This window comes from Neoarius graeffei, chromosome 25 (genome assembly GCF_027579695.1).
Source record: "Neoarius graeffei isolate fNeoGra1 chromosome 25, fNeoGra1.pri, whole genome shotgun sequence".
In the NCBI taxonomy this organism is placed as follows: Eukaryota; Metazoa; Chordata; class Actinopteri; order Siluriformes; family Ariidae; genus Neoarius; species Neoarius graeffei.
Genome location: NC_083593.1, coordinates 10,576,508 through 10,592,253, shown reverse-complemented (window position 1 = coordinate 10,592,253; position 15,746 = coordinate 10,576,508). Strand labels below are relative to the sequence as shown.

Genomic DNA, 15,746 nt, shown 5'->3' with positions numbered 1-15,746 from the left:
GTCTGCCAAGAGGTGCTAGCTAACGATGCTAGATGTTTAAAATGTGTAAAACAAGATCTCATCTCATCATCTCTAGCCGCTTTATCCTGTTCTACAGGGTTGCGGGCAAGCTGGAGCCTATCCCAGCTGACTACGGGCAAAAGGCAGGGTACACCCTGGACAAGTCGCCAGGTCATCACAGGGCCGACACATAGACACAGACAACCATTCACACCTACGGTCAATTTAGAGTCACCAGTTAACCTAACCTGCATGTCTTTGGACTGTGGGGGAAACCGGAGCACCCGGAGGAAACATGCAAACTCCGCACAGAAAGGCCCTCGCCGGCCACGGGGCTCGAACCTGGACCTTCTTGCTGTGAGGCGACAGCGCTAACCACTACACCACCGTGCCACCTGTCTAAAATGTGTAAAAAAAAAAAAAAAGGTTTTAAAAAAGCTCATGTTTTAAATGTGTAAAAAAAAGATGTTTTCCAAAAGCACAGATGTTTAAAATGTGTAAAAGAAAAAAAAATGTGTACAACAACCATTTTTTTTTAAATACGAATGGAACATTAAGTATAGCAACAACAAAAATTGTAAGGGGCGCTGTTGTTTATTTGCTCTCTGAGGGGGTGCTGACTCTCCCACACTTTGAAAACCCCTGCTCTAGATGATTAATATTCTGTCCCACTCTAGACTGCCACCCCAATCAAGTCACTGGATCTAACTTGGCCACCCCATTGTGAAAAGTCCCTGCTCACCATGTCATTGAGTTGAGGGCGTGGTCTGTACTTGCAAATTGGTACTTGTACTTTGTTACTCGACACTTTTAAAGTGACACCTACAACAATCAACAGGCTTCATGAGGTGTTCATACCGCTTGGCAGATATCCTTCGTGTCCCCTGTGAACCTGACCCCGTAGCGCTCTTTGGCTTCCAGGATTCTTTTGTCGAGCTCCTTGCGGGGCAGCTGCTCATTGCGTTCACGGAACGGAAGCGTCGCTGCGGTCATCTCGTAGATCAGACAGCCGAGTCCCCACCAGTCAGCACTGACATTGTAGTACTTGCCACTAATGACCTCTGGAGCTGCATGGACAAATAGACGGATATATAAAATATAACGTAAGGTTTAATATAGTGTGTTAGCAATGCAGGAGGTGATTATTTTCCAATAAGAGCTCATTCGGAAGTAGCTACATACTGTATATAACTAAAACTATGTAGAAATCTAAGGATTGAACATCCCGTTTGAAAATCATGCGCATTAACAATGAGTTGTTCCCCTTTCTGCTCTTATATAATAACCTACACTCTTCTGAGAAGGCTTTCCACTAGATTTTGGAGTGTGGCTGTGGGGATTCAGTGCGTTCATTCAGTCACAAGAGCATTAGTGAGTTCAGGCACTGATATCAGGTGAGGAGGCCCTTATTCAAGTTCATGCCAAAGGTGTTCAGTGGGGTTGAAGTGTGCAGGGCTGTGTGCAGGACACTCGAGTTCTTCCACACCAACTTTGGCAAACCATGTCTTCATGGACTTAGCTTTGTGCACAGGGGCATTGTCATCCTGGAACAGGTTTGGACCTTTTAGTTCCGGTGAAGGAAAACTGTAATGCTTCAGCATATAAAGACATTCTAGATTATTCTACATTTCCAACTTTGTGGAAAACCCGCATATGGGTGTGATGGTCAGGTGTCCATATTTTTTTTTTTTGGCCATATAGTTTATTTTATTTCTGTTGTTCTGTTGTTTTTTGACACATTGCGCTTATTTATCCATTTATAGTTACATTTAATGTTCTGCAGTATCCACAGAGCAAATTAGTCCCTGTTGGCTTTTACACGTTAACATCTATAAACAGTCATCCCTTCACTTTTTCATCAAGTTAATAACAACAAAGATGGTTCGGCCATCTTATCAGGATGCCAACCAATCAGCCAGCTACCCGTGCCTACAATTCCAGACACTCTGGCTCTAGAGCCAGGGGAAGACCAAGAAGGAGATAGATCAGTGGGGTAAAAGACACTAGGAGACTATGGCATGTCCGCCCTCCAAGCCGCCAGCCTTGCCGCAGAAAGAAGGTTACATCTCCCTGCGACACCTCAGAGTAGAAGCGGATAGAAAAAGTAAAAAGTAAAGTAAGTAATAAGAACAAAACTATGTCTGAATTTGTTCCCAAGAAACAGTTTGTCTTGAAGACTTTCCCATGGTGGAACAATGCTTATAGGTTTTTCTTTATTGAATAACAGGTTTGTAAAAAGTCTTGGATTATGTGGAGCATTGGCCATACAAGTTCTTGTGAATTACTTGGTTACTATAGAAACCATAATTTATTACCTCGCCTGGGATGGAGTCCACCAGGAGGCGAAGTATTGTTTTTGGTGGGGTTTGTTTGTTTGCAACATTACGGGAAAACGGCTGGACCAATCTTCATGAAACTTTCAGGATAGATGGGCATTGGTCTCAAATAGAACCTCCAACATTTTGCGGGTCATCCGGTCAAGGTCACCAAAAAGGTCACAATTGTTTTGTTTTTTTTTGCAATATCTTCCTTCATATTCATCATATTTACTTCAAACCAAATCCAAAATGTTCATCTTTCAATTCTGTGTCCGTTGATATGCTACATGATGGGTATCTCTCATAGTTTTCTTAGCAGTTGGGGGTCAAATGTGTGTGTGTGTGGGGGGGTCAAGGTCATTGCTAAAATTTGCATATTTTCCATTATAACTCAAAGGGTGAGAGATAGAGAGATGTTTATCATCACCCAACATATAGGAAGTCATATACAGGCTTTCATTTGGCACCATGACCTTTGCCGTTTGTTTGTTTGTTTGTTTGTTTGTGTATCTGTCTGTTAACAGTCTAGCGTCTAGACGGTTGCACCGACTGACTTCAAATTTTCAGGGTAGGTGGGCAATGGTCCGTAGATTACCTGATTAAATTTTGGGGGTAATTGGGTCAAGGTCACCAGAAAGGTCAACCTTTTGGTCAAAATAACATATTTTCCATTATATAACTCAAAAACGGTTGCCGATAGACAAATGGTTACTATTATGAGCATATAGGAACTCCCATATGGCCTTTCATTTGGCACCATGATCTTTGACCTTGAGTGACCTTGAAAGGTCAAACTCAAGGTCACAGATTTTCAGAGGGCTATAACTTGAAAACGGTTGATGGTGGGCTGATGTTTACCCTCATCAACTTATAGGAAGTTCCATATGGGCTTTCATTTGGCACCATGACCTTTGACCTTGAATGACTCTGAAATGTCAAACTCAAGGTCATGGATTTTCATAGGGCTGTAACATGACAGCTGATGAGTGATAAATCTTACCATTATCAACATATAGGTATAAAATAAGTGCTGCCAGCTGAGGTTTGTTTTGCTTGGCAACACTTGTTAAATATGCAACCATCCTTGCAAATGACACTATTGTTAATGAGCTGCTGTTTTATAAAACACCTTGTGATCAACACTGACGTGGTATAATAATAATAATAACCATGACTTTAATTTCAAGGTGTGTTTGTAAATTTAAATAATTAGCATTTTTATATTTATATAAGACTCTGAATCATGATTATGTTTATACTTTGGTCTACATAGATTTTGACTCTGTAAATAACAAGAACAATAAAAAAAATTCAGTATTACATATGAAAGTTTTAAAATTATCTTAGGATTATATAGATGCGATTACAAGTCAACTAGCATCAGCAGTTTTCATGTAATCCTTGCTGATGTCTCGCCAACATTTTAAATACATGTGTATGACAAAAGCTGTAAGATAAGAATGTGGCCTATTGTTTACCCTGTCAGCATGCTAAGTATGTCTTGTGATTTACTGATGACAGCATGACATACCCATGTATCCAGCCGTTCCCACTCTGCCACGAATGAGCTGTCCTTCCTGTACGATTACTGACAAGCCCAGGTCAGATATGCGTATGTGACCTACAGAAAAAGCCCCATGATAAATATATGAAAATAAATGTTTTACACATTTCAAACAAATAGCTGTAAATCTTTAGGGAATGCTCTGCATTTATAAATAACAATGTGCATGCACACCTTTTTTTTTTTAATAAAACACAACAGAATGTTCTGTTATAAGAAAATAATCCATGATCGGACGGTTGACACAAATCTGAGTTACTGTTACCATCCTGAAATTGATTACTTTGCTAAAACAGCATGTCGTGAAGTGTTTGTCCTGTTACAAAGCATTGACACTGGAGACTCCTTCCATGTCCTTGCAGAAAATGTCACCATATAGACACTATACACAGAGTACTGCGCAAAAGTCTTCAGCACCCTTTTTTTCTTTCATACAAACTTTGTTATAGATTTCTATTTTATGACTTCTACACTGGGCGGCACGGTGGTGTAGTGGTTAGCGCTGTCGCCTCACAGCAAGAAGGTCCGGGTTCGAGCCCCGGGGCCGGCGAGGGCCTTTCTGTGCGGAGTTTGCATGTTCTCCCCGTGTCCGCGTGGGTTTCCTCCGGGTGCTCCGGTTTCCCCCACAGTCCAAAGACATGCAGGTTAGGTTAACCGGTGACTCTAAATTGACCGTAGGTGTGAATGTGAGTGTGAATGGTTGTCTGTGTCTATGTGTCAGCCCTGTGATGACCTGGCGACTTGTCCAGGGTGTACCCCGCCTTTCGCCCGTAGTCAGCTGGGATAGGCTCCAGCTTGCCTGCGACCCTGTAGAACAGGATAAAGTGGCTAGAGATAATGAGATGAGATGAGATAATGAAGGCTGCTGGGTTTTGGTGCAAAATGAAGAAGCGAGCGTGACAGTCAAAGCGTCCAGAAGAACTGTGGCTGGTTCTGTAAGATGCTCAGTAAAACCTACAGCTCCTTATTTTTCCTTATAAAACTTCACTCACTGTACCCGAGACTACTATTTTTTTTTTAAAGCAAAGGGTCGTCTCACACCAAATATTGACTTTGTTTCATTTATTATAGCTTACTGCTGTTTATTAACAGCATAGTATTTTTTAATGTCGGAACATATTTCATTCTTTTTTTTTATTTCATTAATTTTTTTGGTCTACAGCATTTCTTTACATGTATCTACGACTTCTGCGCAGTACTGTAGTTATATTTGTTCAATAACAACATTTTTTTTAGGTTCGTTTATTATTAGGCTTTGATTATGTGCCGTTCGAGTCCCTGTGTTTCTATATAACATTAGAACCAGCACATTAATATAAACACATGATTTCTTTTATGGACACATCTTCTAACCAATCAGATTTGAGAATTCAGTAGTGCTGTGGTATAGTACTATATTTATCACAAAACAGTTTCCTTGTATGTTAGTTTCTTGGAACTTTTAATTAATAGTTACATGAGAGCAGTGACTGTGAATCAGATTTAATGGAGGAAACGCATTCAAATAATTGTTCCTGAACCTTAAAATAGAATGTAAGCAGGTAAAAACTACACACACACACACAATTCAAGAATGTACAGGCCATTATTTCCTTGTATGAGTCTAGATAAGGCATGCTGTGAGCAAAACAGCAAGTGGAGGCTTAAAACAGAAACGAAACAATGTTCTCATCTCATCTCATTATCTCTAGCCGCTTTATCCTGTTCTACAGGGTCGCAGGCAAGCTGGAGCCTATCCCAGCTGACTACAGGCGAAAGGCGGGGTACACCCTGGACAAGTCGCCAGGTCACGAAATAATGTTTTGTTTAATAAAACATATCATTATACATACAGGACAGTTTTTCGATGGAATAAAAACGTGTGTTCCATTCCCTTCTAGTGGGTTTCATTCATTTGGTTTGATAGCATGGAATATTATTAGCATATCGCTTATCCTACGTGTATTACGTCACTCTACCCAATGGAGAATGAGCGTTGAATATGGCTTACGATATTGGACGGTTGTCAAGACAACATGACGTCCCACATCAGAGACATACACTACCGTTCAAAAGTTTGGGGTCACCCAGACAATTTTGTGTTTTCCATGAAAAATCACACTTTTTTTTTATTTACCACCATAAGTTGTAAAATGAATAGAAAATATAGTCAAGACATTCTTCTGGCCATTTTGAGCATTTAATCGAGCCCACAAATGTGATGCTCCAGAAACTCAATCTGCTCAAAGGAAGGTCAGTTTTATAGCTTCTCTAAAGAGCTAAACTGTTTTCAGCTGTGCTAACATGATTGTACAAGGGTTTTCTAATCATCCATTAGCCTTCTGAGGCAATGAGCAAACACATTGTACCATTAGAACACTGGAGTGAGAGTTGCTGGAAATGGGCCTCTATAGACCTATGGAGATATTGCACCGAAAACCAGCTAGAATAGTCATTTAGCACATTAGCAATGTATAGAGTGGATTTCTGATTAGTTTAAAGTGATCTTCGTTGAAAAGAACAGTGCTTTTCTTTCAAAAATAAGGACATTTCAAAGTGACCCCAAACTTTTGAACGGTAGTGTAAAACTTCCACGCTAGTGAGTGACTGTGACAATTTGTAAACAAACATGGCTGCCAGGTTTGCTTCGTTAAATACGGAAGATTTTGAGAGAATTTTGAAAGAGAAAGAAGCGTTGAACACCTGAAAAGAATGTGTATGTATAATAATAATAACAGTATTGGCTGGCTTTTTTTCCTGGTATAACAGATATATTCCAGTCAGCTAGCATGATATCGAACTCATCTTCGACTCGTTCAATATCATGTTAGCTGAATGGAATATATCTGATATATCACTAAACGCCAGCCAATATTATTTAATTATACAATATGGAAGATGATTTGTGCCTTATGACATATTTAGGCTACGTTTACATTACGTCGAATCAGCGGATCATCAGATTAACGTTCTTAAAACGATTCGCGTTTACACTAAAACCGTTAGCCGTGCACACAGCAACACCAATACACGGACACGCTCGGCTCCGCAGGCATCCTGCGCTCCAAATCACTCCGCCCTGAACAGCGAGTGCCCTCTGGAGGGTGCGCACTCCGGCCCTGCGCAGCTCACAGAGCACGCGAGTGAAGTGCACAAGCCACGATTCGGGACTGAGCCGCTGTGTGTGTGATCCCAGCGCATATCACTTACCACTTGCAAGTGGAAGGATGGCAAGCCTAAAGACAATCATAACTACACAATGGGCAGTATTTGCATCAGTATTTGCAGTATTTTCATACTTTTATACTCTTTAATGAAAGGTGATACAAGGCGGAAGTCCGCGCCGTTTTTCAGCAGTCGCGTCACATGACCAACGCCAGCGAATCAGGAAGGTGGATGTCACAGTGACGTTGTCCAATGAGGACGCCAGCTAGAGCTCAGCACAGCGTATTCGCGTATCTCAATGTTTACACAGCACCGGATCAGATACGATCTGGATTGAATACGTGGACGCTGGCGGATTCCCGTTTCCCGGCTTTTCCAGGTGGTTTAATGTAAACGGACAGTGCATCCGTGAAGAAAACGAGACAGATACGGTCTAATGTAAACGTAGCCTTAGTGTTTTCCTGTGTGGGTGGATGCACTAACCGTTATCATCCAAGAGGATGTTTTCAGGCTTTAAATCCCTGAAATTAAATTGAAATTGATTATACTTCCAGAGATCGAAGTCAATTTTAAAAAAAAGTGCATTTAGTTAAGCTTGTCGAAGCCACATACCTGTAAATAACATTGTTTTGATGAAGGTGATCCAGACCACAAAGGACCTGAGCTGCATAAAACTGCACCCTGTCCTTGGGAAATCCTGGAATGCCCATCTTGTATATGTGAAACTTCAGATCTCCTCCATTCATTAGTGTCAACACCAGGCAAAGAGCTTGCTTGGTCTCGTACGCATAAGCTAAACTGATCTATTGCACACAAACCCAGAATAACTTTCTTAAAGAAAAGAAATTGACAATTTTACCGCTGCTTTTGAAATATGGTATGAATTCTCACCACGAATCTGCTGTTCACTTTCTCCAGGATTTGCTTCTCATTGAGAGCCAAGATTTCTGCCTTCTGCTTCTTGATGCGCTTCTTTTCCAGTTTCTTACAGGCGTACATTTTGCCTGATGCCCGAACTTGACATGCACATACCTAAGGTATGAAATATTAGATGAATAGCATGTAGCTTCATTTTGATATTTAGTACTGACATGCTGTAGACAGATTGCTTTTCACTCCGACCTGTTTAAAGGTGACATTTAATACCCCTTTTGCACAAGCTGACACGGTTCCCTGAGGTCTTAATGAAATGTCAGTGACATGCTTTGGTCAAAATACCACAAGGATAAAGCATCACAGCTCCCTTCTCACCCCATCTAAACATCCATCCATCCATTATCTCTAGCCGCTTTATCCTGTCCTACAGGGTCGCAGGCAAGCTGCAGCCTATCCCAGCTGACTATAGGCGAGAGGCGGGGTACAACCTGGACAAGTCGCCAGATCATCGCAGGGCTGACACATAGACACAGACAACCATTCATGCTCACATTCACACCTACGGTCAATTTAGAGCCACCAGTTAACCTAACCTGCATGTTTTTGGACTGTGGGGAAACTGGAGCACCCGGAGGAAACCCACGCAGACACAGGGAGAGCATGCAAACTCCACTGGGCTCGAACCCAGGACCTTCTTGCTGTGAGGCGACAGTGCTAACCACTACACCACCGTGCCCCCCCATCTAAACAGCCCTGTTCAAAATGGCTGATTTGAGTGCCTGTTCCTTTAAATGATAATGAGCCACTGCTTACCCCACCCCCCTCTTCCACCAGTCAGTCAGGTGGCACTTTCCTCATGAATATTCATTCAGAAAGGTAGTTCTCAAACCATGAGTAGAGATCCTCAGATGAGGAGGCGGGATGATTCTAATGAGCTCGACTTGTGACATAGAAAGGGGAGGCAAATCTGAACGGCATGTTGAAAACACATTTTCTGAAATTGGCGTCTCAAAAGAAATTGACTTGTTTGTCTTATTTCAGAGTTTGCAGGTTAGTAGGCACTCCAGATACCCAAATACATGTGCACAAGCACTGAAAAAAGTGAGTTTTTCATAATTATGTCTCCTTTAAATTAAAGTTTCATCATTCATCTACATCTCTTGCTGTTTTAAATGACTGTATACTTACCTCCCCAAAACCTCCCGTTCCCAAAATCCGATATTCCCGAAATGTGTTCCTTGTGACTGGGTTTCTGTGGGCAGAAATGTGTGTTTAGCTTGTTTTCCTGTATGGAAGGACATGCTACCGTACGTCATCTTTCGCTATACATTTCACATAATTTTCCTAAAAGAGGACAGATTTTTGTGTGGTCAAATCTCTCACCTTTCAACCATCTTCCACTGCAGGAAACGGTCAAAATACATGCTCTTCTGATAATCTTTGAAAGGCTCTCTGCTTAAATAGTCATGTATTGCTCTGGAACAACAAAACCCAAGAGGTAAATACGTGGTCATGATCGATAAGAGATCATTGTGAGCACACTTACAGTGGATGTAAAAAGTGTACACACCACGGGCGATTGCTCTAAGACAACGAGGGAGGCTCAGCCTCCTCTAAAAATGACGAACATCGTGTAGGATGAATTGCGCTAGGCTTATGTTATAGCCGACCTTATAACATTGCTATTTCAGATCCGGAATCATAGAAATATATGTGCTCAACCCAACTACAGTGCGAAATCATTCCCTTATAACTTTAATGTGTGCGTGAGTTTTTCCCCCTCGTGACAGCGCGATGCAGCCCAGCCTCAGTGCACTTCAATGGCATTTGGGAGCTATGCGCTTTTCAATATCAAAATGGAAGACGATTATTGGACAAATACTGCGAAAACGCCCGCCCACCGGACTCCCAGCCTCACAGTGGGCGGGACATGGCAAAGCTTTCCGCGAGGAGACTGGTGATTGGTGAAAGCGGCCGGATATTTTCTTTGATTGACAGCTCGTTTCAAATATAGACAGGCAGCGGTGAATTTCAGTTCAGTCCCATGCGGATTCGCAAGTGCTGTGGTGTATTGTAAGAGATCAGCTTACATTTCGATTTCATTCATTACATACGGTTTCTACCAGCTTTTTTAGTTTGTATATATTTTCATTGTAAATATAGTGTTGTCAAGTTTGCTATCTCAGTTCCAGAAATTTTGTTTATTTGAGTGACTGAACCTGAACTTGAGGGGGCTAGTCAGCTAGCAAGAAAGCTGCGCACGGATGCCGAGCATTGCTGATTTAATTTTGGCGAAGCCATTTGCCAGTCTTCCTTTCGAGGAAAAAATTAAAATTAAAGAGCAGGGTAGACCAACGCCTCAAATTGACTTGGTGAAAAAGGCAGGGAATAATACTCGTTCCTTTCAGCTCTCCTGGTACGAGAAAGTGAATTGGCTAACAGCAAGTGACCCACATCAACAACAGTAAATAGGCTACTTTAGTAATATGTCATGGATGGACCAAAAATATAGAATCTATTTAAAATGTTTATGCTGAGTATATTATATTGGAATATATATTTCTCTGGATATGAATTAAACACAGCTACAATTTGGAAAACATTTTTAAACAAAAACACAGCCGAGAACATTTCACACTACAGACCTGGATTAAAAGTGAAGGGTTATCAAAATTGTCAATAAAACATTTCTCCGTCAAAATAAGTAAAATATAGGGAAAGTGTCATTGAATGAAATGTGCGGCACCCAGCTCTATGTTTGGCTCCCCAAGGTCAGTGCTTGTGCCTATTCCAGAACTCTCTGCTGTTACTGCTGAGGTTCCTGACAAAGAGCTGCTTTCAATAATGATCAATTTTTAAACAACATGCCACAATTTTAAAATATAAAATGTTAAAATATACCCCCCCCCCAACACCACCATCATGTATATTGGACAGTAGGCTAATGGGCCAAAAGAACCTGTTATTTCACAGTTTGTGACCCTGCCAACAATCAGCCAGATCAGAGGCAAGAGTATGGGCAAAATTGACGTGTTTTTTCTTTTTTCTTTTAAAATCTGGAAATATCGTAACCGACCAGCCTCCCCTGTTTGAAAGACTACCAGCCGCCACTGGTACACACCCTGTTAAAATGACCGGTTTTTCTGATGCAAAAAATGAGACCACGATAAATAATTTCAAAACTTTTCCCACCTTTAATGTGACCTATAACCTGTACAATTCAATTGAAAAACAAGCAAATCTGTTAAGGGGGGAAAAAAGTACAGTAAGCTGGTTGCATAAGTGTGCACACCCTTAAACTAATACTTTGTTGAAGCACCTTTTGATTTAATTACAGCATTCAGTCTTTTTAGGTCGGAGTCTATCAGGCTGCCACATCTAGACTTGGCAATATTTGCCCACTCTTCCTTTCAAAAGCGCTCCAAATCTGTCAGATTGCGAGGGCGTCTCTTGTGCACAGCCCTCTTCAGGTCACCCCACAGACCTTCAATTGGATTTAGGTCTGGGCTCTGGCTGGGCCGTTCCAAAACTTTTTTGGGGTCATTGTCATGCTGAAAGATGAAATTCATCTTCATCTTTCTAGCAGACACCTGAAGGTTTTGGGCCAAAATTGACTGGTATTTAGAACTGTTCATAATTCCCTCCACCTTGACTAAAGCTCCTGTTCCAGCTGATGAAAAACAACCCCAAAACATGATGCTGCCACCACATTGCTTCACCGTGGGGATGGTGTTCTTTTGGTGATGTGCAGTGTTGTTTTTGCGCCAAACATACCTTTTGGAATTGTGGCCAAAAAGTTCAGTCTTGGTTTAATCAGACCATAACACATTTTCCCACATGCTTTTGGGAGAGTTGATGTATTTTTTTTTTGCAAAATTTAGCCGGGTCTGGATGTTTTTCTGTGACCCTACCTCATAATCCAGATATACGGAGAATACGGGAGATTGTTGTCACATGTAGTACACAACCAGTACTTGCCAGAAATTCCTGTAGCTCCTTCAGTGTTGCTGTAGACCTCTTGACAGCCTCCCTGACCAGTTTTCGTCTTGTCTTTTCATCAATTTTGGAAGGACGTCCAGTTATCGGTAATGTCACCGTTGTCCCATATTTTCTCCACTTCTTGATAACTGTCTTCACTGTGCTCCATGGTATATCTAATGCCGTGGAAATTTTTTGTACCCTTCTCCTGACTGATACCTTTCAACAATGAGATCCCTTTGATGCTTTGTAAGCTCTCTGTGAACCCTGGCTTTTGCTGGAGGATGCAACTGAGTAAATGTCTGAACTTTATTTGGGGTTAATCGGAGTCATTTTAATTGATGGCAGGTGTGAACCCAAAATAGACTGAATGCTGTAATTAAATCAAAAGGTGCTCTTCTTCTTCTTCTCTCTCTCTCTCTCTCTATCCGTTTTGAATCAGTTGACACGTCAGACATGTGTATGACTAGCAGTCTTCAGCAGAGCTCTCCATTCAGCACGGTCTTAAGTTGCCTCCTCTGTGATATTCCATAGCTTCAAGTCAGCATGGATAGATTCTTTCCAGCTTTTTCGAGGTCGGCCACGGTTGTTCGCTCCTTCAACTTCCAAGGTAGTACATCTGTTGATCCAAGAATTACTGCGTTGGACGTGTCCAAACCAACGGAGACGATTGCATCTGAGGAGATTGTCAAGGCAACGGAGGTTCAGCATCCGCAGAAGAGAAGACATGCTAATTCGTGTTCCTCTTTTGACATTGCACATGCATAAAAGCATGGCTCTTTCATTACGCTCAAGAAGTTTTTGGTCATCTCTTCGGAGTGCCCAACATTCAGAACCGTATAACATGGCGCTACGCACACAGCTGCTGTATAGTTGACCACAGGTATGAAGTGAGACAGCTTTGCAGGTTAACAATGGCAGCAGCTCTCTAAACTTCAACAAATTATTAGTTTAAGGGTGTGCACACTTATGCAATCAACTTACTGTATGTTTTTTTAATTTTTAAAAAGATGTTTTCCCCCCTAACAGATTTGTTTGTTTTTCAGTTGAATTGTACAGGTTATAGGTCACAGTAAAGTTGGGAAAAGTTTGAAATTATTTATCGTGGTCTCATTTTTTTACATCAGAAAAACTTATCATTTTAACGGGGTGTGTACACTTTCTATATCCACTGTACAAAGCAAGACACTTTTTCCTGCAGAAAGAAACTCACTTTCTGCAGTCACTGAAGAGACCGTAGGAACTGTCAAGCTCCAGGTTCTGCTTGCATAACTCCCAATGGTTATCTAGTATCTCCTGCACAAATTGAGGAGACTGAACATATACATAAGCTAATATAAACCAACATAAGACTAGAGATGTATGGATGTCAGTCTAGTAATCTTTATATATACAGTAACTATGGAAATTGTATTTGCATCTGCTATGATCCTCTCAAACCTAGGTTCAACATGCTGACAACATTTTCCATTTGAAATCAATATAACATCAAAGCATTGGTGTTACCAGGAGTTAAATAAGGATTGAGGAAAGCTCTACTTTTTCCAAGAGTACCACTTAATGTATATGTTATTATATAGAGTTCTGAACATTGATATCAAAGCCATGAGGCTTCCAAGCCAAGTGGTACAATGGAAAAGTGTTTGCTTTATCATCAGGAGAATGCGAGTTCAGGTTCCAGACATTAAAACTCTTTGGGACTGAGGGATGGCGTTACTCTTTCCCCATCAATCAACGTGACATTAACCAATCATGGGAGTTTATGAGCTCATGTATGCTCTATTTGCTAGGGCCGCAGTCAAATCCGCCATTGGCAAGTCCAAGACAAGTCCAAGACCAGGATTACTCAAGAATAAGTCAAGGCCATGTGTTCAGGAAGATCAAGTCAAGCTTGAGACTGAAAACCACCAAATTCTTTTCAAGGTTATGCCTCTTTCTTAACTAGTTGGCTTCATTCATACATTATGCCAATGAATATCCAGTTTCCTAGACCACTGGATTATTTTGAACTCTTGGTCAAGAACAAGACCATATTTAGCAAGACCAATGCCCTAGGCTGAAATAGCCAATAAGTGCAAGAAAAGTCCAAGTCAGTACATAAAACATCTTGAAATTGGACTCTCGTCTTCACACTTACTTTCCTTTCCAAATACAATTGGATGGCCAGACTTCAACTTTTCAATTTGTTGGTCATTATCACTATCACTATCATTTACATTTTAATAAAATTATATCTTACCAAAGCTTCCTGTTTAGATACGCTAAAGGTAAAGGAGCTCTCCAGATCCAATTTAACCCCGGGTATTACTTGTTCAGTACTATTGTGTTGGACAATATGAGCATTTTTAATTAAAAAAAGTACATTTATTGCAGTATGTTACTCATTTAGATTTGTTTACCTCTGTGTTGAGATACTTTGAAATAATTTCATTCCCATAGCTCTTCCATTCCTCAGCTGGTATAATCTCATGCTCTTCCTGAATAAAACAAGCAAAGGCAAAGACCTCAACAGCTAGCTAAATGATTAACCTTGGTATTGTTTATAATATTGCTTTATCAGTGCTCAATTCTGATTGGGGGCGGCACGGTGGTGTAGTGGTTAGCGCTGTCACCTCACAGCAAGAAGGTCCGGGTTCGAGCCCTGTGGCCGGCAAGGGCCTTTCTGTGTGGAGTTTGCATGTTCTCCCCGTGTCCGCGTGGGTTTCCTCCGGGTGCTCCGGTTTCCCCCACAGTCCAAAGACATGCAGGTTAGGTTAACTGGTGACTCTAAATTGACCGTAGGTGTGAATGTGAGTGTGAATGGTTGTCTGTGTCTATGTGTCGGCCCTGTGATGACCTGGCGACTTGTCCAGGGTGTACCCCGCCTTTCGCCCGTAGTCGACCCTGTAGAACAGGATAAAGCGGCTACAGATAATGAGATGAGATGAGAATTCTGATTGGTCAGCAGCTGCTTAGACAGAGATCCTAGGTTTATATTAATGTATGCTGTAAATAGTTTCTCCATATAGTAACATCACAGGGACTTGTACAGTGGCCGCACTACATAAACAGGTTTAAATGATGTGTAATTTTTAATATGGTCAAGTTTTTTTTTTTAGATGTTTGTCAGGGCGGCACGGTGGTGTAGTGGTTAGCGCTGTCGCCTCACAGCAAGAAGGTCTGGGTTCGAGCCTCGTGGCCGGCAAGGGCCTTTCTGTGTGGAGTTTGCATGTTCTCCCCGTGTCCGCGTGGGTTTCCTCCGGGTGCTCCGGTTTCCCCCACAGTCCAAAGACATGCAGGTTAGGTTAACTGGTGGCTCTAAATTGACCGTAGGTGTGAATGTGAGTGTGAATGGTTGTCTGTGTCTATGTGTCAGCCCTGTGATGACCTGGCGACTTGTCCAGGGTGTACCCCGCCTTTCGCCCATAGTCAGCTGGGATAGGCTCCAGCTTGCCTGCGACCCTGTAGAACAGGATAAAGCGGCTAGAGATAATGAGATGAGATGAGATGTTTGTCACTATTATGATGTAAGACTTGACAGGAACTAGCTTGTTTTACAGAAAATGTGGTGTAAGAGGAATGAAGCACATTGAGATATTCTCTTATTGACTGTTGTTCTGATTGTTGTTTATTATTTTATTCCTTACTTATATACTATACGGGCAAAAGTATGTGCACCCCTGACCATCACACCCAAATGTGCTTGTTGAACATCCTGTTCCAGATTGAGTCCGCCACTTTGCTGTTATTATAACCTCCACTCTTCTGGGAAGGCTTTCCACTAGATTTTGGAGCGTGGCTGTGGGGATTTGTGTTCTTGTGTTCACAAGAGCATTAGTGAGGTCAGGCCCCGATATCAAGCGAGGTGGCCTGGGGTACAGTCGGCG

The 15,746-nt window shown here is 41.6% G+C and overlaps 1 protein-coding gene across 2 annotated transcripts in view; it reads right to left on the bottom strand.

The window, feature by feature from the left end:
• grk5 (G protein-coupled receptor kinase 5) overlaps positions 1-15,746 on the bottom strand; it is a 35,827-nt gene that overhangs the window by 10,080 nt on the left and 10,001 nt on the right. Inside the window, exons 4-12 of one of the 2 annotated variants that reach the window (XM_060908565.1) lie at positions 14,280-14,357; positions 13,094-13,194; positions 9,286-9,378; positions 9,091-9,154; positions 7,918-8,058; positions 7,639-7,829; positions 7,510-7,547; positions 3,850-3,939; positions 859-1,067 (exon numbers count right to left, since the gene is read on the bottom strand). In XM_060908565.1, the coding sequence (XP_060764548.1) occupies positions 859-1,067; positions 3,850-3,939; positions 7,510-7,547; positions 7,639-7,829; positions 7,918-8,058; positions 9,091-9,154; positions 9,286-9,378; positions 13,094-13,194; positions 14,280-14,357 (1,005 nt within the window). The remainder of the gene's footprint in view (positions 1-858; positions 1,068-3,849; positions 3,940-7,509; positions 7,548-7,638; positions 7,830-7,917; positions 8,059-9,090; positions 9,155-9,285; positions 9,379-13,093; positions 13,195-14,279; positions 14,358-15,746) is intronic. The other variant, XM_060908566.1, reaches the window with a different exon arrangement.